Source organism: Chionomys nivalis, chromosome 13, assembly GCF_950005125.1.
Source record: "Chionomys nivalis chromosome 13, mChiNiv1.1, whole genome shotgun sequence".
In the NCBI taxonomy this organism is placed as follows: domain Eukaryota; kingdom Metazoa; phylum Chordata; class Mammalia; order Rodentia; family Cricetidae; genus Chionomys; species Chionomys nivalis.
In genome coordinates, this window is record NC_080098.1 from 26984849 (window position 1) to 27012237 (window position 27389).

Genomic DNA, 27389 nt, shown 5'->3' on the forward strand with positions numbered 1-27389 from the left:
CTGTACGGTGTAGTGCCGTACGGTGCGAGGTCAGGCTGCAAAGCCCCTCTGTTCCACTTCAGGGCTTCGTGGTACATCGGCACACTCCATTCTGTTAGGTCTTTCGCCCCCAGATCACTCGGGTGCAAGGGACAGCTCTGGGATGTCAGATGCATGCCCTTACCCCAAGCTGCACGGGCTCCGGAAACCCAAGGACCCACCCTGACGAGACTGCATGTTTGGAGCGCGGTTACCAGAAAGACCTATGAGCGTGTTTGTTGACGGTCCGGGAGCCTGAGGAGACACCATTCCACGTTGGAAATTGTGTCTTCCAAACCAGGGCTGGAGTCATAAAAAAGAAGCTTGCTGACAGCATCCCGCTGGGGGGGGGGGGGGGGCGGAGCGTCCGGGAGAACGGTCACGTGGAGGAAGCGGAAGTCCTAGCCATCTCGTCGTTGCCGAACCTCTTGTCGCTCTGTGTATGTGTTTAGGACTGGAGCACTATCTTCCCCCTACTTTTGTCACGCCTGGTCTGGGGTGATGGCTCCGCCTGGGGATCCACGGCGCCTCTGCAGGCTGGTGCAAGAGGGCCAGCTGCGCGCCCTGCAGGAAGAGCTGGAGGCGGCCGGAGGCTGCCATGGGCCAGCTGGGGACACCCTTCTCCACTGTGCGGCCCGCCACGGGCGCCAGAACATTCTGGCTTATCTAGTGGAGGCTTGGAGTATGGACATCGAGGCTGCCAATCGAGACTACAAGCGGCCTCTACACGAAGCTGCCTCTATGGGCCACCGGAACTGCGTGCGCTACCTCCTGGACCGAGGGGCAGCTGTGGACTCCTTGAAGAAGGCGGACTGGTAGGTGCCCAGGGTTCAGAAAAGCTACGTCGCCACTTCCCGAAGAATCGCAGATTTTTGTGCATTTTTCAGTGTGTCCACTTTTCCCAGCTTCTAATTCTCACTCCAGCCTTCCTCTCTTCGTAGGTTTGGCTCTTTCGTTAGGACAATTGTCCTAATAGGACAAAAAGGACTCTTCCCGTTGAGAGACTATAGAAACGCAATCAACTAGTTAGCGGATGAATTGTATTACTCATGCGCCCAGGATGTGCTCTTCTGGAGACATCTTGCTAAATTACTTGTTCACAATTGCATTGTTTTAATTGACATGCTGCAGTAGATAGTTTTCTGTTGCACGTACATTGAATGTTGAGCTGTATGCAATTTCGTCACATCTAGCCTTGCAGAGCCACCAGCATGGTGGTGATACTCTTCCACCACACAAATCAGTTTCATTTGTTGCTAGGTTGACATCTTTGTATGTGTGTATGTGTGCTATGTCTGGTTCCTGGGAGACTGTTAACTTTTTTAGGCTCCTAACTTAATGAAGTTCCTGCCTTCCAAGTTATTTCAAATCTGTCAAAGCATAGTGGGTGGGAAATATATCAGAGGTGGTGACGCCTCCTAGTGTGCATGAGCCCCTGAATTTGATCTCAGCACATCAAGGACAGGAAAGCACCATGTAATTAAAAGCACATCTCCGTCGATATTGTAAAATTGTTCCACTATATCTTGAGGGTTATCTGTGGTTTTTATCAGTTCTCCGCTTGGCTCACAGTTTTTGCCTCTCAGATAGCCTGCTCCAATAAAAACATGTGAGTCAGTTTCCCCTTGTTATGTCTCCACAGTCCTCAGAGAAGTCAGAGGTTGACAATCTAAGCTGTTTTCCTGCCCCTCCCCCATCCCCAGGTTTTCCATCTCTACCAAAGATGTACATTCCCTGAAGGCCTGGCTTCCTCCAAATGCCTCAGCTCCTTTCCATCCTGGTTGACCTTAGGACTCCTCTGATGATGGCTTGTACAAGGAAGAACCTTGAAGTGATCCAGGACCTTGTAGAACATGGTGCCAACCCACTCCTGAAGAACAAGGATGGCTGGAACAGTTTCCACATTGCCAGTCGAGAAGGCGACCCTGTGATCCTCCAGTACTTGCTCACGGTCTGCCCGGATGCTTGGAAAACAGAGAGCAAGATTAGAAGAACTCCTTTACATACTGCAGGTATAGCCTGCAATTGCTGCTTTCTGCACTTGGCTTCTCCCCAGCACTGCCTACACCTTGTAGTTCAAGTCATCTGCAAGGGGAATGGAGGATTTGGAAAATCAGAAGGCAAGGCGTCAGAATACCTTGGGATTTCTCGGCAGACTATAAGTTTGTAAAGTGATGGAGCCCTGGGCTCTCGGGTCACTGCATTAGTTCAGCTTTCCTATGTGTCTGTCTTACCCTTCCTGGTCAGTTAGATGGCTGGCTGGTTCTGTACCTTCCAAAGTCTGTGACCCTGGATAAAGAACTTGGTCCGTGTTTGAGCAAATGTCCTTCTGAACTTTTCACAGTGGTGATGATACCATGCTGTAGAGTCTTGGCAAAAAGCAAAATTGGCATGGAGCATGTGGATAATGGGCTCAAAAGTCTAAAACAAGAAAGTTGGAAAATAAGCCTGGCAGCATGGTGCAGGCCTCTCTAGTTCTAGCACTCAGGAGGTTGAGGCAGCAGAAGCCATTAAGTCTAAGGTAAGACAGAAATTTGGAAAATAATTCTTAGTCTAAGAGGATTAGGATACTGAGCTCGTACTATCTCTGAAGATCAATGCCTGAGATATGATCCAGTCCATACTGTCAGGGAACAAGCACCCAGTTGTTCTCCGGCCATAGCTGGCACGTACGGAGCAAGGAATCCTTCCTGAAACTTTTTTGAGTGAGTAAGAAAAGTCCTCCAAGTTCATAAAATACTTGGCTAGCTCCCGTCATACACACTCCCCAAAATATCTGGTCTCCAGTCTGTCACTCAAAAATAAATGGAGGCCAGATAGAATCTTTTCTGTTGAGAATAGGTATCTTCAGTAGGAGGAGTAAATTTCTGGATAATTTTCATAGATTACTATTAAATAGGTTACCTTCAAAATGTCTTTGCAGCCAGGCGATGGTGGCGCACGCCTTTAATCCCAGCACTCGGGAGGCAGAGGCAGGCGGATCTCTGTGAGTTCGAGACCAGCCTGGTCTACAGAGCTAGTTCCAGGACAGGCTCCAAAACCACAGAGAAACCCTGTCTCAAAAAACCCAAAAAAAAAGTCTTTGCAGTTTTCTGGTGAGAGGCTATACGAGCCTTTGAAAATCACAGCACTAAAGTGGGGAGGTAGGCTTAGAACTGCAAGTTTGCCGTGAAAGTGCTCTAAGGATGAAGTGATCAAATGCTTAAAGTGAAAACATTATTCTTTGCCATTTATTTGCTTGGGTTTGGGTTTTCCTTGGGGGCGGGGGATAAAACAGATATATTACCTATTTTAGGTTTTCCTTCTGTGAGAAGAGCAGGGCCGATGTGACTGAAGAGATGACTCAACAGCTAAGAACACTTGTTGATCTTCCAAAGGATCCGGGTTCAGTTCCCAGCATCCACATGGTGGCTCACAGCCATCTCTAACTCTAGATACCTATTTTCAAGGGATCACCAGAAATGCAAACAAAACAGTTATACACAGAAAATAGAATAAATAAATCTAAAGCAAAAAAAAATTTTTTTTTAGAGCCAGGAGAAAGGTGTTTGTCCAATGGGTTACCTCCCCAGCTGTCTTAGTTACGGTTTCTACTGCTGTGAAGAGACACCATGACCATGCAACTCTTATAAAAGAAAACACTTAATTGAGGACTTACAGTCTCAGCCGTTAGTCCATCATCATGGCAAGACGAGTGCTAGCTACACTTGGTCAGAAGGCAGCAGGAAAGGGTCTGTGACGCTGGGAGTAGCTCGAGCATAGAAGAACTCAAGCCCACCCTCACAGGGACGCACTTCCTCCAACAAGCTCACACCTCCTAACAGTGCCACTCCTTTGGGGGCCATTTTCTTTCAAACCACCACACCAGCCAAGAAAGTTTCACTATAAAGTTATACACTAAAGTTTGACTAAAAAGTTACACAGTAAAAAGTTCTGATTGAATGTCTCCGTTCTTTTCCCCTGCAGCAATGCATGGCTGTTTCGAAGCAGTACAGGAGCTTCTTGATAGGTAAGAACAACATGGTAAATTGGCGGAAAGTATTTCTTAGTTACAGAGAGCTCAGTGTCCACAAACTGAACAGGGCCACGTACCAATGGGCATTGCAAGGAATTCAGGGTCCCTGCAGGAGTGTGTGAGAGGAAGACCCAGTGTAAATTAGGAAAGACTGAAGAAATAAATGTCTCAGCACCAGCACAGCCAAAGCTGTGGGGACAACAGCAGCTGTGAGTAGGGGCAAGGGAGCTTTTTGCACCAAGAGAAAGAGTAGCACATTTGAGAGACAGGAAGTAGTTCGGGCTATGCTAAAGTCTAAACGGTAGAGACTATGGATGCTGTAGACCATTGCGTTCATTTTACGTATCTGAATGTTTTGCTTGCGTCCATGTCTGTATACCATATGCATGCCTGGTGCCTGTGGTGGTCAGAAGAGGATGTCAGAGGGAATCAGACCCAGGTCCCCTGGGAGAGCAATAAGTCCTCACCACTGCTGAACTACCTCTCCAGGCTCCTTGTTGAAGGGTTTTTAAGCCAAGGATCATAAGAAATCAGCAGTGTTGCAGCATCACTTGGCTACAAAATATAAATGAACCTGGGAGGAAAGCAGGTTTCTGTGAAATGGTCTCTTTGGTTGATGAAGTGAAACGGGAGAAATGATGGTATCTGGGCTGAAGAGATGAGTGTAGAGAGTGTGGTGGTTTCACTATGAATGCTCCCATATATTCAAATGCTTAGTTACCAGGGAGAGAGGATTAGAAGGATTCGGAGCTGTGATCTTGTTGGAGGAAGTGTGTCACTGGGAGTGGGCTAGGCCTAGGCTCTCTCTGCCTAGGGATCAGGGTGTATCTCTTAGCTACTGTTCCAGTGCTTGCCTGCATGCCACCATGCTCTCTACCATGATGATGAACTGAACCCCTGAAAGTGTAAGCAGGCCCTCAGTTAAATGCTTTCTTTCCTAAAGAGGTGTCTTTACAGCAGTAGGATGTGACTAGGGCAAGGAGAAAGAGGTGGGTTGAGGGTATCTTTAGAAAGTTGAATCAATAGGAATAGGCAGATAATTTGATGAAAATGACCAGAGAGAGTCTGGGGATGTAGCTCAGTGGGAGAATGCTTGCCTAGCATATTCAAGGCCTTGGGTTTCATCTCCAGCACCACAGAAAATAAAGAAGGGGCAAGGGAACATGACTTTTACAGTGTGGCACCTGCTGAGACATTGGACACTGGAAGAGGAGCAGGGTTGGGACTGGAAGCAGAAAAATTTCACTTTGGGACAAGTGGAGTGGTTGCATGTCTGCGAGAGATCAAAGCAGAGTTCAAGTGAGTTGAGACAAGATGGGCCAGAAAGAGATGTGAGGCTCGGCAACATAGGAATGGTGATGTGATGTAGACTGGAAAAGATAACAGGTGAAAAAGAGCCATGAACCCTGGGTTCTAAAAGCACATGTCAAGCACTTGGAACCACAGATGGGACATATTTGTTTTTCTGCAAATTAATAAAATACTCTTTGCTGAAGAAACACTTTTCAATAACCTTTGTGTGTTAGGTCTGGGTAATGAAATAAACATAGCTCTTCTCTAGTGGCCTTCATAGGCTAATGAAGAAGACATTGTATAAATTATGCCAATTAAGATGGCTGATGACTAGCTGCCACTGAGAATTGGGGCAGGGGAAGGTGAGGTGAGGATCGATAAGAAGAGCATTAGAGACTGCATCAGTTGACCTGTGCATAGGGCGAAAGCAGCGACGGAGAAGAGCATATAGATGTTTTAAGTAGCCTGACTGCAGAATCATATTTAGGTTATTGGTCAGGGGAGAAAAGAGGAAGATAGTAAGTGTGACTACAAAGCGTCCAAGTTTCACAAAGTTGAAGAAATGAAGGCTCCATTCTAATAGAGAAGGTTAAAAGGGGAAGGTCCTGAAGATGTGGAACTCAGTTCAGGTGCTGAGGTGGTCATGGGAAAGATAACTTCAGATGGTCACAGATCATCTGTAAGGCACACAGCCTGCCTGCAGGCCACCCTGTCACCTTCTTGGGTTGGAAATGGTGAATATTCATGGTTGTGTCATTTTGGATTTGACTCTAGGTGTCACTATGAGCCAGACTGTAGAGACAACTGTGGCGTCACACCCTTCATGGATGCAATTCAATGTGGCCATGTTAACATAGCCATGCTGCTCCTTGAAAAACACAAGGTATGAAGTGCTTCTGCTTATTCCTTTGGTTCTCCCTTAGAGATGTTAGATCTGGGGATAAACAGTACGTCATTATTCAGTCGCTGCCTTCAAATCCCGCCTCTGAGTTTCTCCATCTTTGACCTCTGTAAACATACATGCATAAGTGTTCCCATCTCTAAAACTGTGACAAAATGTGATTTCTTCAGAAGGTCCCTACACGAATTTAGTGATTCTAGGGTTGGAGCTCAAAGTAAAGTGCTTGTGTTGCATGCTCAGAACCTTGGACTTGAGCTAGGGATGATCAAATAATCCAACATACACAGAGCAGTTAGAAAATTAAGGATTCAGTACATATTGTCACTTTGAGTGTAATAGCAACAAACTATCCTGACAGAACTTAAGACACGCTAGACACGCATTGACTCAGCTACATTTTAGTTCAAGCACTTTGAGAACAGAAGAAATTATGTGCTCTGCCCAGAAGAACCACACAGACAGCTGCACCAAAACATCTGCAGGCCAGTGAACCCAGCTTCCTCCGCTTTTTACACTGCCCCTCTTCCCTGTCTACTAGGCTTGCCCTTCAGCTGAAGATAGCCTGGGGGCCCAGGCTCTACACCGAGCAGCAGTCACTGGGCAGGATGAAGCCGTTCGGTTCTTGGTGTCCGGTCTTGGCATTGATGTAGATGTGAGAGCAAAGTCCACCCAGCTCACAGCACTTCTTTATGCAGCCAAGGTCAGTTGCTTCTCCTGACAGCATTTCTTCCTTCGGCTTGGTTTGCTCCAATGACAGACAGCTCTGCAGTCTTGGCATCTTCGGCTCCATCTATATTCTATATTCTTGAGATATTTGTAATTCTGAATCTTTTAATTTCCTTAAATAGAAACATGACATTTTTGGTTTCTAGGCAAGAATGGAGAGAGGAGTATTTTTAATTCTATATAGTACTTGGGTTTATGTACCCCTTCCCACCCTTATTTTCAGGAATGTTATTTAAACCCGCGAAGATGCTGAAGGGTGATGGAGGCCTTTTCAGTTGTCTCTTAAGTGTTTAAAAGCAAACTGTGGAACTCCACTTTAGTATAGTAAAGTTAATTTTTTTTTAACTTTTGTTTGTTTGTTTGTTTGTTTCGAGTCAGGGTTTCTCTGTAGCTTTGGAGCCTGCCCTGGAACTAGCTCTGTAGACCAGGCTGGCCTCGAACTCACAGAGATTCGCCTGCCTCTGCCTCCCGAGTGCTTGGATTAAAGGCATGCACCACCACCGCCCAGCGTTAATTTTTTTTTTATTGTAAATAAATAAATAAATAGGGGGCTGGAGAGATAGCTCAATGTTATGTGTGCTGGCTGCACTTGCAGAATTTCTAGCACCCCACATAAGGCAGAGTTCACAGTTGTTTGTAACTCCAGCTCCAAGGGATCTGAATAACTTCCCCTTCTGGCCTCAGCAGGCACCTGCATACATGTGTTAACACACACACATGAAAATAAAATGATTTGCTAAAAATTAACAAGTGAACAAAGACTCATTGTATGAAATTTGTAGTTCTTTCTTATATTGAAATGAGAATTTGCCGGGCGGTGATGGCGCACGCCTTTAATCCCAGCACTTTGGAGGCAGAGGCAGGCGGATCTCTGTGAGTTCGAGACCAGCCTGGTCTACAAGAGCTTGTTCCAGGACAGGCTCCAAAACCACAGAGAAACCCTGTCTCAAAAAAACCAAAAAAAAAAAAGAAATGAGAATTTAAAATCTCTTTAACTAAGACAAAGAAATTGAATCTACTAGTCTCTCCAATGTATAAAACATTAAAGATATCCATAAATATTTCACTAAAGAAAAAGCTATCTTCGGAGTCTTGTTTATTATACATTGTTTAGAAGCTACATGCCTTTATTTGGTTTTCTAGAAGCAAGAGTACATGTTTTCTGACCAACGATCCCCACCACACTCCCCCAGAATACAAGGAATATAGATTCACAAATGGACTGAGGGCCCAGTTCATGAATATTTCCCCCATAGAAAGACTGAATCTGAAATCTTTTTTTTTTAATTTTATGTATTTTTATTTTATGTGCATTGGTGTTTTGCCTGCATGTATGTCTGTATGTAGGAGGGTGTCAGATCCCCTGGAACTAGAGTCACAGACAGCTGTGAGCTGCCATGTGGGTGCTGGGGATTGAACCTGGGTCCCTTAGGAAGAGCAGCCAGTGCTCTTAACCACTGAGTCATTCTTATAATTCCCAGCAAACAAAGAGTTTGTATGCTTAGGAAATTTGGGGATTTTTAAGATCTATATAAACCACAAGGTTTTGTACTGCAGACATTGATGGAACCCTAATCATATTATCCATCCTGATAACTGAATGTTACAGATATTTAACAATTCATGTGAGAATCATGGCTGATATAAATCGTCCTTAAAACAGGAGGTTTCCGTTTGTGCGCTTGGCTGCATCAGGAGGAGATTCCAGTGTGCACTAGAGACTGTTTTTAAAGAGTTGTTTTTGCCCCCATCACAGCAGTAATGAGTTTATTTCCACACTCAGGAAGGACAGACAAGCACTGTTCAAACGCTACTATCCCTGGGTGCCGACATCAACTCTAAAGACGAAAGAAACCGCTCAGGTACGGAATGCTAATGACTTGGGTACTTTTTAGTTGAAAGCACTGATGTAGGTTGAACGCCTCAGTGGTAGGCTCTTACCTAATGTGCATGCTGCCCTGCATTCAGCCCCTAGCCCTGAAAACCAAACACTCTTCCTTAAAATAGCTTTTCCTTTGTAAAAGCTATTGGAGCTATTGATACTGACATCACAGTTTTTGGTTTAGCTTTTTTGTTGTTATTAGATTTTTACTTATGTATATATATATATATTTTTTTTTTTTTTCGAGACAGGGTTTCTCTGTAGCTTTGAAGCCTGACCTGGAACTAGCTCTTGTAGACCAGGCTGGCCTCGAACTCACAGAGATCCGCCTGCCTCTGCCTCCCGAGTGCTGGGATTAAAGGCGTGCGCCACCACCGCCCGGCTTATGTATATATTTTTTATGTGTATTGGTATTTTGCCTTTACATGTGTAAGTACCATGTGCATGCCTGGTGCCTATGGAGGTTGGATCCCTTTGAAGTAGATTTACAGAGACTGTGAGCCACCTTGTGGATACTGAGAATTGAACCTGGGTCCTCTGAAAGAACAGCCCGTGCTCTTAACTGCTCAGCCCTGCCTCCAGCCCCTTATTTGTAGACCTGGCTGTCTTCAGACTCACAGAGATCCACCTCCCTCTGCTTGCTGAATGCTGGAATTAAAGGTCTGTGCACCATACCTTGCAGGTTTTCATTAGAAATATTTTCACCCCAGTCAGGTTTAAATTGTGATCCACTATAGGCCATCATGGGTAGGTTATGAAAGAGTACAATCTGTGTAAGTGGGTAGCAGACAAGATGGCTTAGTGGGTGGGAGCTCTTGTAGCCAAGCCTGGCCATCTGTGTTTTAACCCCCAGGATCCATATAGTGAAAGAGAGACAACTTCTGCACAGTGTCCTCTGACCTCCCTCTGCACATGCCCTGTGACAAATGAACACACACACACATTCACACTTGCTCTGCATAACTGAATAATCCAGTGGGTTCTGAATGCAGTACATGTTCTCAGCATGGACTGATGTTGTCTCCCTGTAGCCCTGCATCTGGCCTGTGCAGGTCAGCATGTGGCTTGCACCAAGTTCCTGTTGCAGTCAGGACTGAAGGATTCTGCAGACCTAACAGGCACCCTGGCCCAGCAGCTCGCAAAGAGTAGAGATATCCTTCAGGACTTTGACCACACTGTGAAGTCATAAGGATGTTTGAAGAAGGAGGTAATAAAGTTCATGGGAACTGACGTCCTGCGTTTTCAGTTAGACAAGCGGGTGAGTTATTTCTCAGCCAGTGTTTTCTTCTCCTTCTGCCCTCCTGTCATGTTCCTCTGCTAGAAGACTTGCCAAATGACCAAGACTGTGGATTCCTGGCATGTTGTATGATCTTGAAGGCAGCCATTTATTTTATTTTTTTAAACCATACTGGGGGTTGAGACCAGAGCCTTGCAAATGCTAACTAAGCCAGTGCTGTGCCTCTGAGCTCGAGGATCAGCCCCATACTTTGGTTTTTCTACCCTTCAAGTAGAATGAGATTAAATATTGAGTCCTGGGAATCCCTGGGAAGTATATAATGTGAACGAATGTAATATATATCCTTCTTTAAATGTATGAAAATGTAATAAAACTTGAAATATGAATTGCTGTTTACTCAAGCTGTAAAACATAATTGGCCTATTTAATTTTTTTCCTTCACGGGTTTTATGTGGTCATTCGGTTCATAGCCAGAGATGGTGTGCATACTTCACCCACCTATAACAATGTTTACAGGGAGTTGACAGACACCTTTTTATATTCTCATTACTGCTAGTTGGGCTAACTTTATTTTTTTATTTTTTTTTAAATGCATGTGGATATTTTGCCTGCATATATTTCTGTGTGCCACATACATGCCTGATGCCTTCCGAAGCCAAAAGAGGCTGTCAAACCCCCTTAGGAATATCGTTACAGACAGTTGTGAGCCTCCATGTGGATGTTGGGAATCAAGCTTCAAGCCTGGGAAAACAGCCAGTACTCTTAACCACTGAGCTGAACCATCTCTCCAGTCCCAGCTATAAGATTTTAATCTTCAAGGGTTTTTGTTTCAGTCATGAGCAAGATTTAATCCTCATTAGTTTAGTGTAGTCCAGCAGGTACTGTTACACACCTGCCTCACTCCAGAATTGTGCTTGCCTTGGCTAATAGCAAAGATTTCCAGCTCCTCTGAATTATTCTCTTATGGAGTTCATACATCCCTGCTTCTAACCACCAAATAAATGTCCCTGTAGAAACACAATCCTGTCTTGTAATCTCTCCCCCACACACTACACACATGCTCGTCTGAGATGGGATTGCCACGCTCCCTTGTGTCAGCGATCCCTTTGTTTCAGTACCTTTTGGGCCTGAAGATGATCCTGGTGTGTGATATTCCATGCATGCATGTTGGGGCAGAAGATCTGCCTAAGCACACACACAAGACATTCTGTTCTTTCACGTTCATAGTCTCTCCCCTCTCCCCACTCTTCCCCTCCTCAGATTTGTAACTTTTCTAAGCTCTGAGTGCAGAGATTGGAGACGTGAGCTGTAAAGCCTGGCATCTCTTGTTTGCTACTCTGAACACACAATTCCCGCGTGGCACGTTGCTTCTGCCCTTCCTGGTACTAGATTCCATAAACCTTGACAACTACAGCCACTGTTAAAGTGACCCAGCAGCCAGAGATGACCGACAGTGATTATCACAACATTTGATTGTAGCAAAGAAAGCCGTAATAATATGTAATAACAATACACTTTCGCTGTAATACTCTATTAGAGATGGCTAATAGCAATGCAAATGATAGTAATTATTCCCTCCTAATTATAGTTGCTTTCTTTATTTCCTTTGGGTCTCTCCCTAAGAGTTACCTTCTCAGGCTTCCCTACCTAAAATTATTCCTTTCTTCAGCACTTAATACTTCCTTCTCTGTGATGGTTAGCTCTGTGATTGTCTGCTTAGGTGTTAACAGAGCCTGGAGTCACCTTTAAAGGGAGTCTGGATTATTGATTGTTCTCATTAGGATGGCAGGGGATATGTCAGTAAAGAATTGTCTTAAAATTAAGTTAATTGATACGGGAAGAGCCAGTCCACTGTGGGCAGCACCATTCTCTTTGGAGGGGGTGGTGTCCTAAACTGTATGAGAGGGGAGAATTGAATGGAGCATAAACAAGCCGTTAAGTGGACACGATAGTTCTTTCTCTCTGCTTTTAATTCTAGGTATGAGCTGATAGCTGTTTGAAGTTCCTCCCTTGACTATAACCTGGAATTTGTAAGCAGAAATCAACTTTTCTCCTGGGTTGCTTTTTGTCAGAGTATTTAATCATAGTAACAAAATAAAACTAGAAAGAACCTACCTTCTTTTTTCTTCTTAATGTTTACTGCTAGCAAATACATCATTACATTTGAGTAAGTTTTTTCATTGCCTCTGTCCTCCATTGATATTTAACGAGCTTGGGTTGGGACTGAGGCCCAGAGCAGCCCTGGTGCAGAGTGAGTCTGTTACAGTGCGTTAGTGAATGCGTGGTAGTAGTGACTTGTATTTATGGTGCTTACTGTATGCTAGCTGTTGCACCAAACAGCTCGCCTGGGTTGGCTAGTTTTGTTCTCTGGCTTTTGTACTTTACAGATCGCTATTACTCCATCTTTTTTTAAAAAAATATTTATTTATTATTATGTATACAATAATCTATCTGTATGTATGCAGGCCAGAAGAGGGCACCAGACAGATGGTTGTGAGCCACCACGTGGTTGCTGGGAATTGAACTCAGAACCTTTGGACAAGCAGGCAATGCTCTTAACCACTGAGCCATCTCTCCAGCCCCCGTCATTACTCCATCTTAAGCAGCCTTTTTTACACACACTTCCTTGGAGACTCTACATTTGGAATCTGCCCCAAATTCCAGCTTCATTGCTGCTCTTCTGTGCAGAGTGTGAAGTCATCAGGGATTTCCCAACTGCCAGGTTAAGTAATCCTTTGTTACAGACAGGGTCTCACTATGTAGTGTAGCTCTGGCTGTCCTGGCACTCACTCAGTAGACCAGGCTGGTTTCCGACTCACAGATTCTCCTGCTGCCTCCTAGGTGCTGGGATTAAAGTTGTGCAGTGCTGGCCACCACCACCTGGCTAGGTATTCTCCCCTGTTTTCTGGACTCTTGTACCTATGATCACTTCCAGTCTGTTCTTTTTCTTCTCTTTTCACTCCGCCAGTCCCCTTTTCTTCCTTCCTTCCTTCCTTCCTTCCTTCCTTCCTTCCTTCCTTCCTTCCTTCCTTCCTTCCTTCCTTTTTCTTTCTTCAAAGATAGGATCTCAGTGTATACCCTGAGCTGGCCTTGAATCTGTGATCTTCCTGCCTTCCCCTTCTGAGTGTCGGGATTGAAGGCATGTGCTATACCATGCCTTGCTTCTGAGGTTTCCTTTGTTCAGGCTTGTAGGCAGAGACTGCTCATTTGTTCCCGGCCGCCGAGACCCAAAATAATCTCACAGAAACGATATTAATTGCAACGCTGCTTTGCCAGTGATTGTGGCATGTTCCTAGCTAACTCTTACATCTTGAATTAACCCATTTTACCACCAGGTTCATGGTTTACTGGTAAGGTTCCCAGGCATCTGTCTCCCTGACTCCACGTTCTTTCTCCCAGCATTTAGTTTAGTTTTCCTGCCTAGCTCTATTCTGCCCTGCCATAGGCCAAAGCAACTTTATTTCTTAATCAATAAAAGCAACACATATACAGTACTTCCCACATCACGGGCGGGTCTCTGCCTCCTTTCTGTACTTCTCTTTTAGGGTCTGCCAGTTGGATGCCAGTGTACCCAGTTTCACTCCCAGCTCACTCTTTATTCCTCACGTGCTACTGAAGTAATCGCCTTTGATTCTCTGGCTTTACCTACAGTGGCAGCCACCCAACTCTGTCCAACCTTTTTTTCAACTGCCCGCTGAACATATTTTGCATGGCTTTATGAAGGCTGTCTTACAAACTATTCCACACTTCTCCATACCCTGCTCACCTCCGTCTTATACTTGCTGCCTGGTCGAGGGCTTCTCAGTACACCAGGCCAATCACACTGGAAACCTGAGGTCACTTGTAACTAGCTCCCTCCTGGAGAAGCCCTGGTGTGCTCCAGCTGTTAGATAGCGCTGACTCCTTGGGCTCTCATGGATACGCTCCTCTGACAGCACATCTCATGTATGTGCTCACGTGTGCAGCAGCCTTGCAATCACTACTCCTACTTGTACCTGCGTTCCCAAGTCTGCCCTTCATGTAGCTGCCAGAGAGCTCTCCCTGATTCAGATAAGGACACTGATTGCTAAAGGCAGCTCCTTGTCCTCCCAGAGACTAGAGACTTTGTTAAGAGGTCCCTTCTTGCAGCATGTGACTGTTACTATTGATTGTCACCTTGCAAGGATCTCAAATCACCTGAAACACACACCTCTGGGCATGTCTGTGAGGGCATTTCTAGATTCCGTTCATTGAGGTAGACGAGCTCAATAGCTGGACTGGAGGAGAAGGAGAAAGTGAGAAATGGGCTGAGCAGCAGCTCTCGTCTCCCTGCTTTGACCAAGGATGGAGTATGACTAACTAATTGCCTCCAGTTCCTACCGTTGTGCTCTTCCTGCCTTGATGGTCCGTGCCCTCGAACTGAAAGCCTAAACAAGCCTTGCCCTCTTAGCTCCATTCCATCAGGCATTTTGTTACAGCAACAAGATGACACCAAACCCAGAGAACCCAGATAACAGTGAGGACCCTCAGAGAGACATACATGGATCTAATCTACATGGGAAGTAGAAAAAGACAAGATCTCCTGAGTAAATTAGGAGCATGGGGACCATGGGAGAGGGTTGAAGGGGAGGGGAGAGTTAGGGAAGGGAGCAGAGAAAAATGTGGAGCTCAATAAAAAAAAATACACTGATGACACAAGGTCTTATTACAGAGCTGAGGCTATGATGTGTATCCCAGGCTGGCCTCAAGTTTGTGATCCTCCGCTTCACCCTCTTGAGTGCTGGCATTACAGTTAGAACCACTTTGCCTAGCTGACTAGGGCTTCTGACCCTTCCCTTAAGACCTGTTCCCACAAGGGCTGCCTGTCAGTCTGGAGAGCAAACTCTCCTTGTATTAAGCGCATCTTAATTCAGCTCACTCAGGATAGACGTGTCAGGGAGAGAATGGATTAAAAACTGCAATCACTTGAAAACTGCTAGATTTAAAATATGACTTCCGTACAAAAGGAATTCTCTGAGACAGTAGTTACAGAACAGAATGAAAGTGACCTCGAGACAGGAAAGGTATAGAACTCTGGCTTAAGAAATGAGAAGCTTGCAAAAAGAGAGGCCGGGAGTGAAAGGAAGAGGAAGAGAGCAGAGGCTGCTTTTAATCTACCCTGAACTGTTCCTGTTCACCAGCAGGTGGCGGGCCAGAAAAATGCCTTTTATTCTCGCAGACCTTAAGACATAGAAAAAAAGGATAAAGGAGAAAACCAAAAGCAGCAGTAATTCCACTGCTCGGTTATAGTCCCTCTTTTCTTAAATACTCCTTTTATTTACTGCTACGTGTATATGGAGTGCACATCCAGGCATGAGCGGCGGGCAGAGAACAGCTCTGAGGAACCGCGTTTTCTCCTTCAGTGGTGGGATGCAGGGATCTGACTCAGTTCCTCAGGCTTCTAGGGTGTGTAGTTTGCTTTCCTGACACTGTGAGAAATACCAAAGGCAGGAGCTTGACGCGGAAACCATGGTGCTCCGCTGCTTCTCTTCTCCGAGGCGCACATGCAGCTACACCCTGGGCCCACCCGCCTCAGGATGGCATCACCCACAGTGGGCTGGACCCTCTTATGTCAATTAGCAGTCAATTAGCGATCAGTAAAGTGTTCCTACATCTATGACCACAGGTCCATCGGATCTGACCAATTCTTCAGTTGAGGTCGCTTTTGTTCCCAGGCGACTCTAGGTTTGTCTCAAGCTGATAGCTGAAGCTAACTGTCACACGCCAAGAGCTTATACCACTGAGGCACCTCACAGGCACAGTAGCCTACTCTTCTTCTCTTTCTTTTTGTATTTATTTTTTGTTTGTTTGTTTTTCAGGACAGGGTTTCTCTGTGTAACAGCCCTGACTGTCCTGGAACTTACTTTATAGACTAGGCTGGCCTCGAACTCACAGAGATCCACCTGCCTCTACTTCCCGAGTGCTAGGATTAAAGACATGTACCGCCACTGCATGGCTTATTCTTCTCTTTCTGTCAAAGTGAGTGTGGTTGAGACAAGGCAGTATATGTATTTTGCCCCTAACTTTATACTAAGAAGATTGTATACTCTGCTTTTAAGTCTGTCAAGTACTTCATCTTGGTATTGTCTGTATTAATTTTTTTTTTTTTTTGGTTTTTCGAGACAGGGTTTCTCTGTGGCTTTGGTGCCTGTCCTGGAACTAGCTCTTGTAGACCAGGCTGGTCTCGAACTCCCAGAGATCCGCCTGCCTCTGCCTCCCAAGTGCTGGGATTAAAGGCGTGCGCCACCACCGCCCGGCTGTATTAATTATTTTATATAAACTTTCATTTGTTTGTTTTGCTGCATTGAGGGTCAAACTCAGGGCCTTGGACATACTAGACCACCACTTTGTCCTGAGTGTTGGTAAAGACAGGATAACCAATAAACTTATCAGATTCCAGTGAAGAAACAAATTGGAGACTAGAAAAAGTCTGCTAGATTTGATCACCAGCAGGGTAGAAGCTGGGTGAATGACTGAAAAACAGTGAAGTCACAGAGGGCTTGAGCACACCTGAACTTCTTTGGATATGGTGAGCGCTAAGGAAAAAAGAAATGGGTTGGAGAGATGACTCAGGGGGTAGGAACACTGGATGTTTTTTCAGAGGACCCTAGTTCAATTCCAAGCACCCACATGGTGGTTCACAACCATCTGTAACTCCAGTTCTAGGAGATCTGATTCCCTCTCTAGCCTCTGCTGTCATCAGGCACACATGTGATGCACAGTCATATGTGCAGGCAAAGTATTTATACACATAACATTTTTTTTTCATTTAAAAAATTTTAAAAATACTGAGCAAAGATCTAAGTTACTGTTAAGAGTATTTGTCTATCCCAGGTGATACCCTGCGTTTGCACTTCACACTGCAAACAAATGAATAATGAAATGGTTGAATTAGATACCAAACAAGTTTTTTCGAAGAGCACGGTGTGTTTATCCACAGAGGAAAACAGGAACAGTGAGAGAATTAAGCTGATAGAAACAAAGACCTTAGCAAGTCAGGAGAAACAGGGTCAGGAAAGCTCAGTGTGTCAAACGTGGAAGTATTTTCTGCTTAGAGGCATTGAAAAGGAAAAGAAGGCCCAGAGAAGAGGAGAAAGTGTAAAGCAGAATGGGTAACTGTAGCTTGTTGCTATGTCAGTGTCTTGGGAGATGGGAGGCAGGTGGGTAGGGGTGGAGGTTGGAGCAACTAGTGATGCTTGTGTTACATCTTCTACAATGCTGAAGAAGGTGACTTTACGTCCCACAGTCTGTATACTTTGAAAAGTTGCTTTCAGCCAGACCTGGGAACACAGGTGGCTGAGGCAGAAGGATTCCAAGTTCAAAGCCTGCCAGGGTCACCGAGTTAGCCTTCAAGGCCTTGAGGATACAGTGTGTGCTGGGTCAGCCTGGGTATCTTAGATTCCACATGCTGGTTAGCCTGATGAGCAACTTGATGGGATTTAGACTTCCGTGGTCATCATCTATGAAGGTGTTGGCAGGCTGGTTCGGCTAAGGAGGGAAGACCTTCCAAGAATGTGGGTGGTACCACCATATGGGCAGGGGTCCTGAACTGAAAAAAAGGGAGACAGCTAGGTGAGCATCTTCATCCCTGATAGCAGATGCAGTGTAATCAGTCTGCATCCTGGTCTGGTCAGCACACCTCTCCAGCGACCATACCTTCTGCATGGCTATGACTCCTAAAATGTGAGCCCAAGTAGACCCTTCTTTAAGTATTGTCCAGTAACTCTCACAGCAATGAGAAGAATAACTAATACATCCTATCTCATTTTTTTTTTTTTTTTGGTGTTTGTTTGTTTTTGTTGTTCTTTTTTTTTTCAAGCCAGGGTTTCTCTATGTAGCCCTGGCCTATCTCAACTTTTTCAAATAATGAAAGACAAAAATAAATAAATAAATAAAAATAATGTGCTAATGCTGGAGGGTGGCACGCTTTTAATCCCAGCACTCAGGAGGCAGCAGATCTCTGAGTTCAAGGCCAGCCTGGTCTAGCTCAAACTCCAGGACAGCCAGGGATACACAGAGAAATTCTGTCTCGAGGGAAAAAAAAAGAAAGAATAGAGCTGAGGACAGAGTACTTGCTTATGGTGTAGAGGACATAGATTCCATTTCCACCTTCCAACTCCCAAAACAGCATTGCTTTCATAACCCAGAAACAGGTCTGAGGTCAAGATCCAAGTGTAAACAGCGATGTAACTTTTTACCGCAAAGAAAACAAGGTAAAGGTGAGAGGACTGGCCTCCTGCTGCAGCAGGGACAGCAAGGGGACAGTAAGGATTGGATGGTTTGTATAGCTGCCTGTCACTTAGCAATTACAGACTCCTAATTCCTCTCTCCAGTCCTGAGAAAGGTAATTGACTTAATAACAGGGCTGCCCCTGGGCATTCCTGAGAAAAGCAGAGGGGAGTAATTACTCTTATCAGTTCCCGACTTCTGCCTCTGCAGGTTCTCCTGCAGGAACACAGCAGTCTGGGAATCACTGCAGGCATCTTGACTGCAATGCTTGCTGGGAGTCTCCTTCCCTCCGAACTGTAAGAGGTATTGAAACAATGTTTCAAAAAATAGCAATGGTAATTCAGTTTCATACAGAGTTTTTACTGTTTCAGAGACCCCCCCCCCCCCAGTTTCGAGTTTCCCAGCTAAGCCACCAGTCTGAGCTCTGGATTTAAACCACAGCTTCTTCACTTGCTAACTGTGATCTTGAAAGAAACACGCCACCTCTCTCTAATTCTCGGCTTCCTTGAGAACAATTGGTCTCAGCACTCAGGAGGGGCATTATTTCTGAGCTAGCCTGAGCTACATAGCAAGACCCCACAAACTGCATACATATAAACATGCCTGCCGTAAGGACTGGAGATCATCAGAGTTCACTTAAGCAACAAGATCTGAACACTTTATTTAATTTATTTATTCGGATTTGGGGGGGCAAGTGTCTTTCTACAAAGTCTAGATTGTCCTACCATGGAACTCACTATATAGACCTGCTGGCCTTGAACTCACAGTGATCATCTTCCTGGGATTAAAGGCATGGACCTCCACACTTGGCCACTTTAGTCTGTGCCAGGCACACTCAGTACCACACAACCTAGAAAAGCATTTCTGGTTGTTTTGGATTTTTCTTGCACTGCTAGGGATCAAACGTTGGAAGGCAAGATCTCTCTATCAGTGAGCTGTGAACCCCTTCCATAGCGTGTGTGTGTGTGTGTGTGTGTGTGTGTAAGTGGAGGTGCAAGTGAAAGTGTATATGTGCTGTGGTGAAAATCAAAAGTTGTCTTGTAGGGAAGTCTGTTTTTCCTTCCATCATGTAGGACCCAGAGACTGAACTCAGGCTGTCAAGCTTGGCAGGGAGTGCCCTTTACCCTGTGAGACATCCGTTGTTGCAGGGGGAAGCCGCTTGTTCATCTTGGCTGCCCGACTAGCTTAGCCCTGAAATAATCACACAGAAACCATATTAATTAAATCACTGCTTGGCCCATTAGCTCTAACTTCTTATTGGCTAACTCTTACATCTTAGTTTAACCCATTTCTAGTAATCTGTGTAACACCACGTAGCAGTGGCTTACAGGGTAAAATTCCCAGCGTCTGTCTCTGGCGGCTCCATGGCATTCCTCTCTCACTCAGCCCTTCTTTCTCTCAGCATTCAGTCCAGTCCCTCTGCCTACCTAAGTTCTGCCCTATCAACAGATCAAGGCAGTTTCTTTATTCATTAAAGTTAATCACAGGACACAGAGGGGACTCCCACATCACTTCCCCTTTTCTGTTTAAATAAAAAAGAAGGTTTTAAATTTAACATGGTAAAATTACTTATAACAAAACAGGTATCAACTACAAGAGCTAGTTCCAGGACAGGCACCAAAGCTACAGAGAAACCCTGTCTCGAAAAACCAAAAAAAAAAAAAAAAAAAAAAGGTATCAAGCAAGAATTACAGTTACAATATTTTTATTTAACTTATCTTTTATCATAACTAAGGAAAACTATATCTATCTATTCTTCAACTCCATCAAAGACTCCAGAAGGATATAATATTACCTAAGTAAACCGGAAGTGCATTGTAAACAACTTCCAAAACACGGCCCCCCTCCTGTTACACTGTGTAGCCTTCAAGCTTTTGGGATCAGCCTGACCCCTTTTCCCCAGAGCCAGGGTTACAGGAGTTTATCACCTTGTCCTTGTGTCCTTGTTTAACACCTGTGTTTTGGGACTTCAAACTGAGGTTACAATGCCCTTCCCCCATGAACAGTCTTTTTTTTTTTAATATAGACTCTCATAGATTCTCCCAGATGGGCCCTAACCAAGGTGACCCTGACTGTCTCCGCTATCCCAATAGCTAGGAATATAGGCCTATGCAGTAGGCCTGGATCCTGATAAACATTTTAGACTCGCTGTAGCGGGGAGACAGCCTGTTCACCAAAAGCCTGTGGAATCCGGAGTATATGAGATGGTCAGAGTCCTAGGAGGAATTCAAGATAGTGAGGGGGACCGAAGGGTCAATTTGTCAGCAGAGGCAGCGATGCCAGCCTAGGTCCCGAGGAGGCTGTGGTTTTGCTGCGTTAGAGGACAGGGCAGGAAGCCAGTGTGGCAGAAATGAGTAAGAAGGCGAAGAGAAGTAGGAGATGAGGTCAGAGCTAGTCACTGAGGTCCCAGGGGACCATCTTCTCTAGCGAGATGGAGGAAGCCAAGGGGGTTCTTTCTGAGCAGAAGACTGATTCAGTCTGACCTGATTTTTAGCAGGGTGGTTTGAGCATCGGGCGGAAGGCCATGCAATAACTTGAGAAATAGGATAGTAGCGTGGACCCTGGTGACGGGTGGAGGATCAGAAGTTCTCCGAGAAGCCTTAAACTGACAGTTGGATGTGGGAAGCGGGGATAGAAAGCTTAATTTTTCAATTGAACAGACAGGAAGGCAGAACTCCCAATCACTGGGTCAGGGAAGACAGGCGTGCAGGGCGGTGAGTTAGAACATGTATCTAATGTTCAGTGCCCCATATATGTCCAAGTGGAGGAATCAAGCAGGCAACTAGAGAGAAGGGGAGCCCTGGGATGACCTGGGTGGAAGGGCAGCACACAGGTGGCATGGAATGATGCCATCATGTAAGGAGAAGCAGACCCAGAACTGAGCCCTGGGTATCACAGGACACAGGCTGGAAAATTAGCAAGAACTAGCAGAGACCTAGCAGCAGGGAGTCAGCAGGCAACTAGAAGCTGGAACTGACCTTATTCTAAGTATAAAAAGTGTCCAGTGAGACCAGTGCTATGCAGATCAATGAGTGGGCTAAGGCCCACTGATCTCCCAGCACTCACTTGGTGGGAAGGGGAATCCCCACGGGGTGCTGTGGCGAAATGATGAGCAAAGATTGTGATTGGGACAGCTTCAGGAAAGAATGGTAGGCTGGGCAGATGACTTAGGATATGGATCTGAGTTAGTCCTGAGGGAAAAACAGGCTGTTGACATTGGGCACAGCCATGCCAAGGATTCCATAGCCTTAGAACCATAGAAAAATGGCAAGACACCCACCCACCCACCCACAAGAGTGAGTCTCAAGGAAATGGCAAAGTCTTCAGGGCGGAGGGTGAATATGGATGTTGATAATGTGTACAGAAAATGTCCACCATAGCTTTCTCTCCCAAGATGTTTACAGTTTCCCTACAGAGACTATCCCTACTGAGATGAGTTAAACCTGTCCCCTTGATCCAGCAGTGCACCATAAGCCAGTGCTACCTCCTTGTTCAGCTGTATGCAGTAAATAACCCCGCCTCTCGATTCAACTCTGTATAATAAACAGGCTGCATTTCCAAGGTGCTGAGGTTTCCATATCTGAGAACCCAGGCCACCAGACCCCATCTTTTCTGTCCCTGTGTTGTGGCCCTATCTGGTTCAAGTCCTTGGAGCTGTGCTAGATGGGCATGTCCAGGAAGTAAGAATGTTTGTTCTGAAAGCAAGACCTGAGTTCAAATCTCCAGCACCTACATAATATCCAAGCATGCCAGTACATGCCTATGACCTAGCACTGCAGTGGGAGGGGGGGAGGGGGGCAGATCCCAGGAACTGACCTAGCAGAAATGGTGGGCTTCAGGTTCAGTGACAGACCACTGGCTGCTCTTCCAGAGATTCTAGTTCAATTCCCAGCACCTACACGGCAGCTCACAAATGTCTGTAACTCCAGTTCCAGGAGAGCTAATAGCCTCATACAGACATACATGCAGGTAAACACCAATGCACATAAAAATAAATAAATCATTTAAAAAACACAATCATACTCACAGGCATGAACACTTGCCTGCGCACACACACATACAAACACACCCATGCACACACACGCACACACACACACACGCACACACACACACAAATGGATAGAAGATATGGAGCCAATAAATAAATAAATAGAGAAACTTACATTCACAGTTTGAATGATGAGAAAAAGGATCCACCGAAGTATAAATGTGTTGAAAAATAAGAGATAACCATTGTGGTGGGGTGAGATCCCCGAGGAGAACAGCATCTGCATGCCTGAAGCACCTGGACTTGTTAAATATAGATTCTAATTTCCAACAAGTTCCCAAGAGATGCCACCACACTTGTGGACTGTTCCATAGTCTATGCTTGGAGTAGCTTGCTGACAAAGAAGGAAAATTAATGCCAGCATCAACAAATCCTGCCCAGCAATAAGAGGGGGAAACAACAGAGCCTGGGGAGATGCACTGGAAGAAAGAGAAAGGGTCTTCTGGTTGCTTCTTTTTTCTCAGCGACAGACTGAAGACCCAATGTGGACATACGGGGGAAAGAAGTGTTAGCAGAGCGGAAGCATGACCAGAGGCTTGCAGACTCACACTGGAGGCCTATCAGGCCTGGAAGGAGTCTAGAACTTGTATTTCTTTTTCTATTTATTTCATTTATCTAGGTGTGTGTGTGTGTGTGTGTGTGTGTGCGTGCGTGCGTGCGTGTGTGTGTGTAAATAGGTGCAGATGCATGTGGATGTCCATAGAAGCCAGGAAAGAGGATAAGATTCCCTGGAGCTGGAGATACAAGCAATTGTGAGTCACCCAGTCCTGGGGCTGGGAACTAAACTCAGGGCCCTCTGGAATAGCAGCAAATGCTTTTCACCACTGAGCCATCTCTCCAGGCTCTTTCTTCTTTTTTCAACAGTTTTATTGAGCAAGTCTGATAAACCAAAAACCACACATACCTACTGTACATAGGTTAATGAGCTCGGATGTATGCATACCCAAATGAAGCCATCCCCCCATCAAAGGTAATAAGCCTCCAAATGTTTTGTCCTCTTGCGAGTATTTGCTTGTTATTCATTCTTTCATTCATTTGCATTTATTTAGTTTTCTTTATTTGGAACCCTTGCTCATGCTGGGCAAGACTACTGCTATGGAATCACACCCCTAACCCTGCTGTTTTGGTCTGGTTGAGTTGTGTGTGTGGTATGAACATTCAATATGAGATTATCGCCTCTCTGCACACACTGGCGCATGGCACAGTGTTCTTAACTGTGGGAACTCTGCCTTATGCAGGTCTGGGGAACATATGTGACACAACTGGACCTTTGTCAGCCACCCCCCTTACTCTGGGATTACATCATTCCATGGGAATGTCCATGTCCTTCCTCCAAGTTCCCTGGCCGCACTGACATGAATGTTCCCAGCAGGTAGCCCACATTTTCAAAACCAATGGGACTGGGGAATGTGGCTACATCTCAAGGACTGTCTGAAGTTCACTATCCTGAGTTCTCCCCCATGGGATTCTCTAGCTCTGCCTTCCAAATATGGAAGTACATGAGGCCCCCACACCTACCTGGCAATTATCGGGGTATTTGGGATCCAAACTCTGATTTTCACACTTGCTTGGCAAGTACTTCAGCCACTGAGCCAGCCCCTCATGTTTAACTCAGTAGGGTTCCCAGACTCAGATGTACCACGATTTATCTGAACTGTTGCCATTTGTAAACACCAAGAATGCCTGTGGGGTTCTTAGAGATATAATGAACACATCTTTGTGTGTGCTGAACAACTGGAAGATAATCCCTGGAAGCAGACCAGAGCTGTTTTTAAGGATCAGGTACTGTTACATTTTAGTTAGCAGAAACAACACACATTCCAGCTGTAAGCAGAGGGAGCCTTGTTGCAGGCCCTAGATGGGATGCATAGTCATTGAGAGGGCTTAGGAGCACATCTAGATTGAACTTTGAGAGACTCCAAAAGTCATATTGCAGGTCTCAGGAAGAACTGTTGCCTTTTCAATCAGGAAAACCCTTCCTCAGCTGGGGAGCTGGTTGCCTTGACTCCTGACTCCAGAAGTATGTTTTCTGTGCTTCAGTAGGAAAAATGGAGTAATCAGGAAATCTCCATGGAAGAAGCAGTTACTTTCATGACAGTATTTGCTAGTCAAAGCTCAGAAACGTGGCTTCCTCTTCTGTCTTCTAAAGCTCAGTGTCCTTCACAGTGTTCCGGCATCTGTAGCATGTTACACAGTGTTTCGTCATCTCTAGTATGTTACACAGTGTTCCGGCATTTGTAGCATGTTACACAGTGTTCCGGCATCTGTAGCATGTTACACAGTGTTCCATCATCTCTAGTATGTTACACAGTGTTCCGGCATCTGTAGCATGTTACACAGTGTTCCGTCATCTCTAGTATGTTACACAGTGTTCCGGCATCTCTAGTATGTTACACAGTGTTCCGGCATCTGTAGCATGTTACACAGTGTTCCGTCATCTCTAGTATGTTACACAGTGTTCCGGCATCTCTAGTATGTTACACAGTGTTCCGGCATCTCTAGTATGTTACACAGTGTTCCGGCATCTCTAGTATGTTACACAGTGTTTCGGCATCTGTAGCATGTTACACAGTGTTCCGGCATCTCTAGTATGTTACACAGTGTTCCGTCATCTCTAGTATGTTACACAGTGATCTGGCATCTCTAGTATGTTACACAGTGTTCCGGCATCTGTAGCATGTTACACAGTGTTCCGGCATCTCTAGTATGTTACACAGTGTTCCGGCATCTCTATTATGTTACACAAACAGGAGGCTGGAATGGACTGCCTCACACATCCGCCACACTGTGTGAGTGTTCCAGTGTCCCTTCCTAAACCTACAGTGTGTAACAGTGATTCAAACACTTTTTCTTCTCTGATGTTTGTGTAAATTCCATTGGCCAAAGCAAACCATGGGCCATGTCCATGATCAGTATAGGAGACACATCCCAATCAAAAAACAAACAAATCAAAAACAACCAACAAACAAAAGGAATAGAAATAATTCTTTAAAAAATTCTTAGAAGAGCATTAAACTTTATGCCTATAATTTTAGTACTAAGGAGGTAGAGGCAGGAGGATTACTGTAAATCCAAGGTCATACTACTAGTCTTTATCATGAATTCCAGGCCAACAACATACCTGTAATATCAGCATTTGGGAGGCAGAGGCAGGAGGATGGCCACAAGTGTGAGGCCAACCTAGGGTATAGGGTTACCTAGACCCTGTCTCAAGCAGATCAAAGCAAGGGACTGGAGAGATATAGTTAAGAGCACTGGGGTTCTCATCACTTACATGGTAGCACACATGTCTGTAACTACAGTTCCAGGTGATCCCACATGCTCTTCTGACCTCCACAGGCATCAGCCACATAGTTGGCACATGCAGGTAAAATACTCATACATGTAAATAAATAAAACAACAGCTCAAATGGACAACATACATATACAGAAGCTAATTAAAAATCTTGGAATGGGAGAGTACATTAGATTCCTTAGATAACAACATTACTTAGGTAACACATCTCTATTTTCAGATTACAGTGAGTGGTGCCAAATCGGTGTTAGGCCTGGGTATGCATCCTCTTCATTTTTGCTAGTTTTCCTGAAGACATATCAACCAGGATGTAAATGAATATAAAAATCATAGGAGCAAATTCCACTAATGGGTCTTCTGGCCTGTGTTGACAAATCTTTGTTGTTAATTTGATTGGCTTTAGAGTCATCTAGTAGATGAGTGTAGCATTCTTCTGGTGGTCTGTGAGAATTTTTTCAAAGAAGATTAACTGGGGAAATGCGGAGAGCCACCCTGAATGTGGGGGACACCATCCCAGGAGACAGGGCTCAGACAGAATTAGAAAGGAAAAAGAAAAATCCAGTCAGGTGTTGGCATTCCCTGATCTTCTCTTAGGTGAAGAACTTTTCTTTGCACAGTTGCTAATGCCATTGTGTTGTGCACAAGAACATGGGGCCAAGTGATGGGGGAGGGGGGCTGAGCCTCCTGGAATCAAGAACCAAATAAGTGATTCCTCCCCAGTGTTGTTTGTGCCGACCATTTGGTCAGAGCGACAGAGGAGCAATCAGTACACTACCTTCAGGGTACAGACCTCTGCATCTGGTTGATCTGCATCCTTTCTTCCAATGCAGACAAAGGCAATTCAGTGTTAAAAAGAAGTAAGAAGCTCAGAGTGCCGCTATGGGACCTCCGGAGGAAAGATCAATCATCCCCGCTCGGAGCTGAAGTTCTTCAAGCGCCGGAGGGTGCTGAGCAGGGATTGGCGACGGAAGCGCCAGGTGGTCGGGGCTGTGATAGAGGAAGGGCATCCAGTGCACGTGCTAACATCACGCTGTCCGGGAAGAAGCGTAGGAAACTCCTGCAGCAAATCCGCCTTGCTCAGAAAGAAAGAGCAGCCATGGAAGTGGAAAACCCCTCCAAGTCATCCAGGACTAGTGAGCCACAGCCCAAAAGACAAAAGAAGATTAAAGTTCCCCAGGATGTAGATATGGAGGATCTGGGAGATGAGAGCTAAGCCCCTACCTCTGCTATGAGAAGATTCTCAACAGCAGCCAGAGGATTTGGAGGACTTTAGAGAAAATACTACCATATTTCACTCTTCCCAGACACCCTTGAATGGCCCACTGACCTTCCCTGGAGTTACATATTGGGAGGGAAGAAGACACAGAAAAAGACTGGAGAGGTCCTGCTCTAGCAACCAACTCCTTTTGTAATAAAGCCCTGGAGGAGGAGGAGGAGGAGGAGGAGGAGGAGGAAGAGGAACAAGAAGAAGAAGGAGGAGGAGGAGGAGGAGGAGGAGGAGGAGGAGGAGGAGGAAGGAGGAGGAGGAGGAGGAGGAGGAGGAGGAGGAGGAGAAGAAGAAGAAGAAGAAGAAGAAGAAGAAGAAGAACAAGAAGAACAAGAAGAACAAGAAGAACAAGAAGAACAAGAACAAGAACAAGAAGAACAAGAAGAAGAAGAACAAGAAGAAGAAGAACAACAACAAGAAGAAGAACAAGAAGAACAAGAACAAGAACAAGAACAAGAAG

At 45.2% G+C, this 27389-nt stretch overlaps 1 protein-coding gene and 1 pseudogene across 6 annotated transcripts; both read left to right on the forward strand.

Annotated features, from left to right (window-relative positions):
* Positions 1–391: 391 nt before the first annotated feature.
* On the forward strand, positions 392–26618 carry Ankrd16 (ankyrin repeat domain 16). Of its 6 annotated transcripts, none has more exons than XR_009058222.1 (8): positions 392–833; positions 1810–2030; positions 3985–4027; positions 6101–6209; positions 6766–6927; positions 8737–8815; positions 9867–10093; positions 26493–26618. XR_009058222.1 is itself a non-coding variant. In XM_057788073.1 (7 exons), exons 1-7 carry the CDS (start codon positions 520–522, stop codon positions 10022–10024), a joined length of 1086 nt encoding a protein of 361 aa, XP_057644056.1. In that variant the 5' UTR covers positions 392–519; the 3' UTR covers positions 10025–10786. The 6 variants fall into 6 exon arrangements, 4 of the variants coding, with proteins under 4 accessions (XP_057644056.1, XP_057644060.1, XP_057644058.1 ...); XR_009058223.1 differs by lacking the exon at positions 26493–26618 and adding an exon at positions 12051–12125; XM_057788073.1 differs by lacking the exon at positions 26493–26618 and having other exon boundaries at positions 9867–10786.
* Positions 25267–27076, forward strand: LOC130886127 (uncharacterized protein C11orf98 homolog; annotated as a pseudogene).
* Positions 27077–27389: the final 313 nt, after the last annotated feature.

Coding starts and splice junctions, on each gene's coding strand:
- Ankrd16 (XM_057788073.1), top strand. CDS start 520: ATGGCTCCGCCTGGGGATCCACGGCGCCTCTGCAGGCTGGTGCAAGAG. Junction 2,031..3,984: donor AACTCCTTTACATACTGCAG/GTATAGCCTGCA, acceptor TTTCCCCTGCAG/CAATGCATGGCTGTTTCGAA. Junction 4,028..6,100: donor GTACAGGAGCTTCTTGATAG/GTAAGAACAACA, acceptor ATTTGACTCTAG/GTGTCACTATGAGCCAGACT.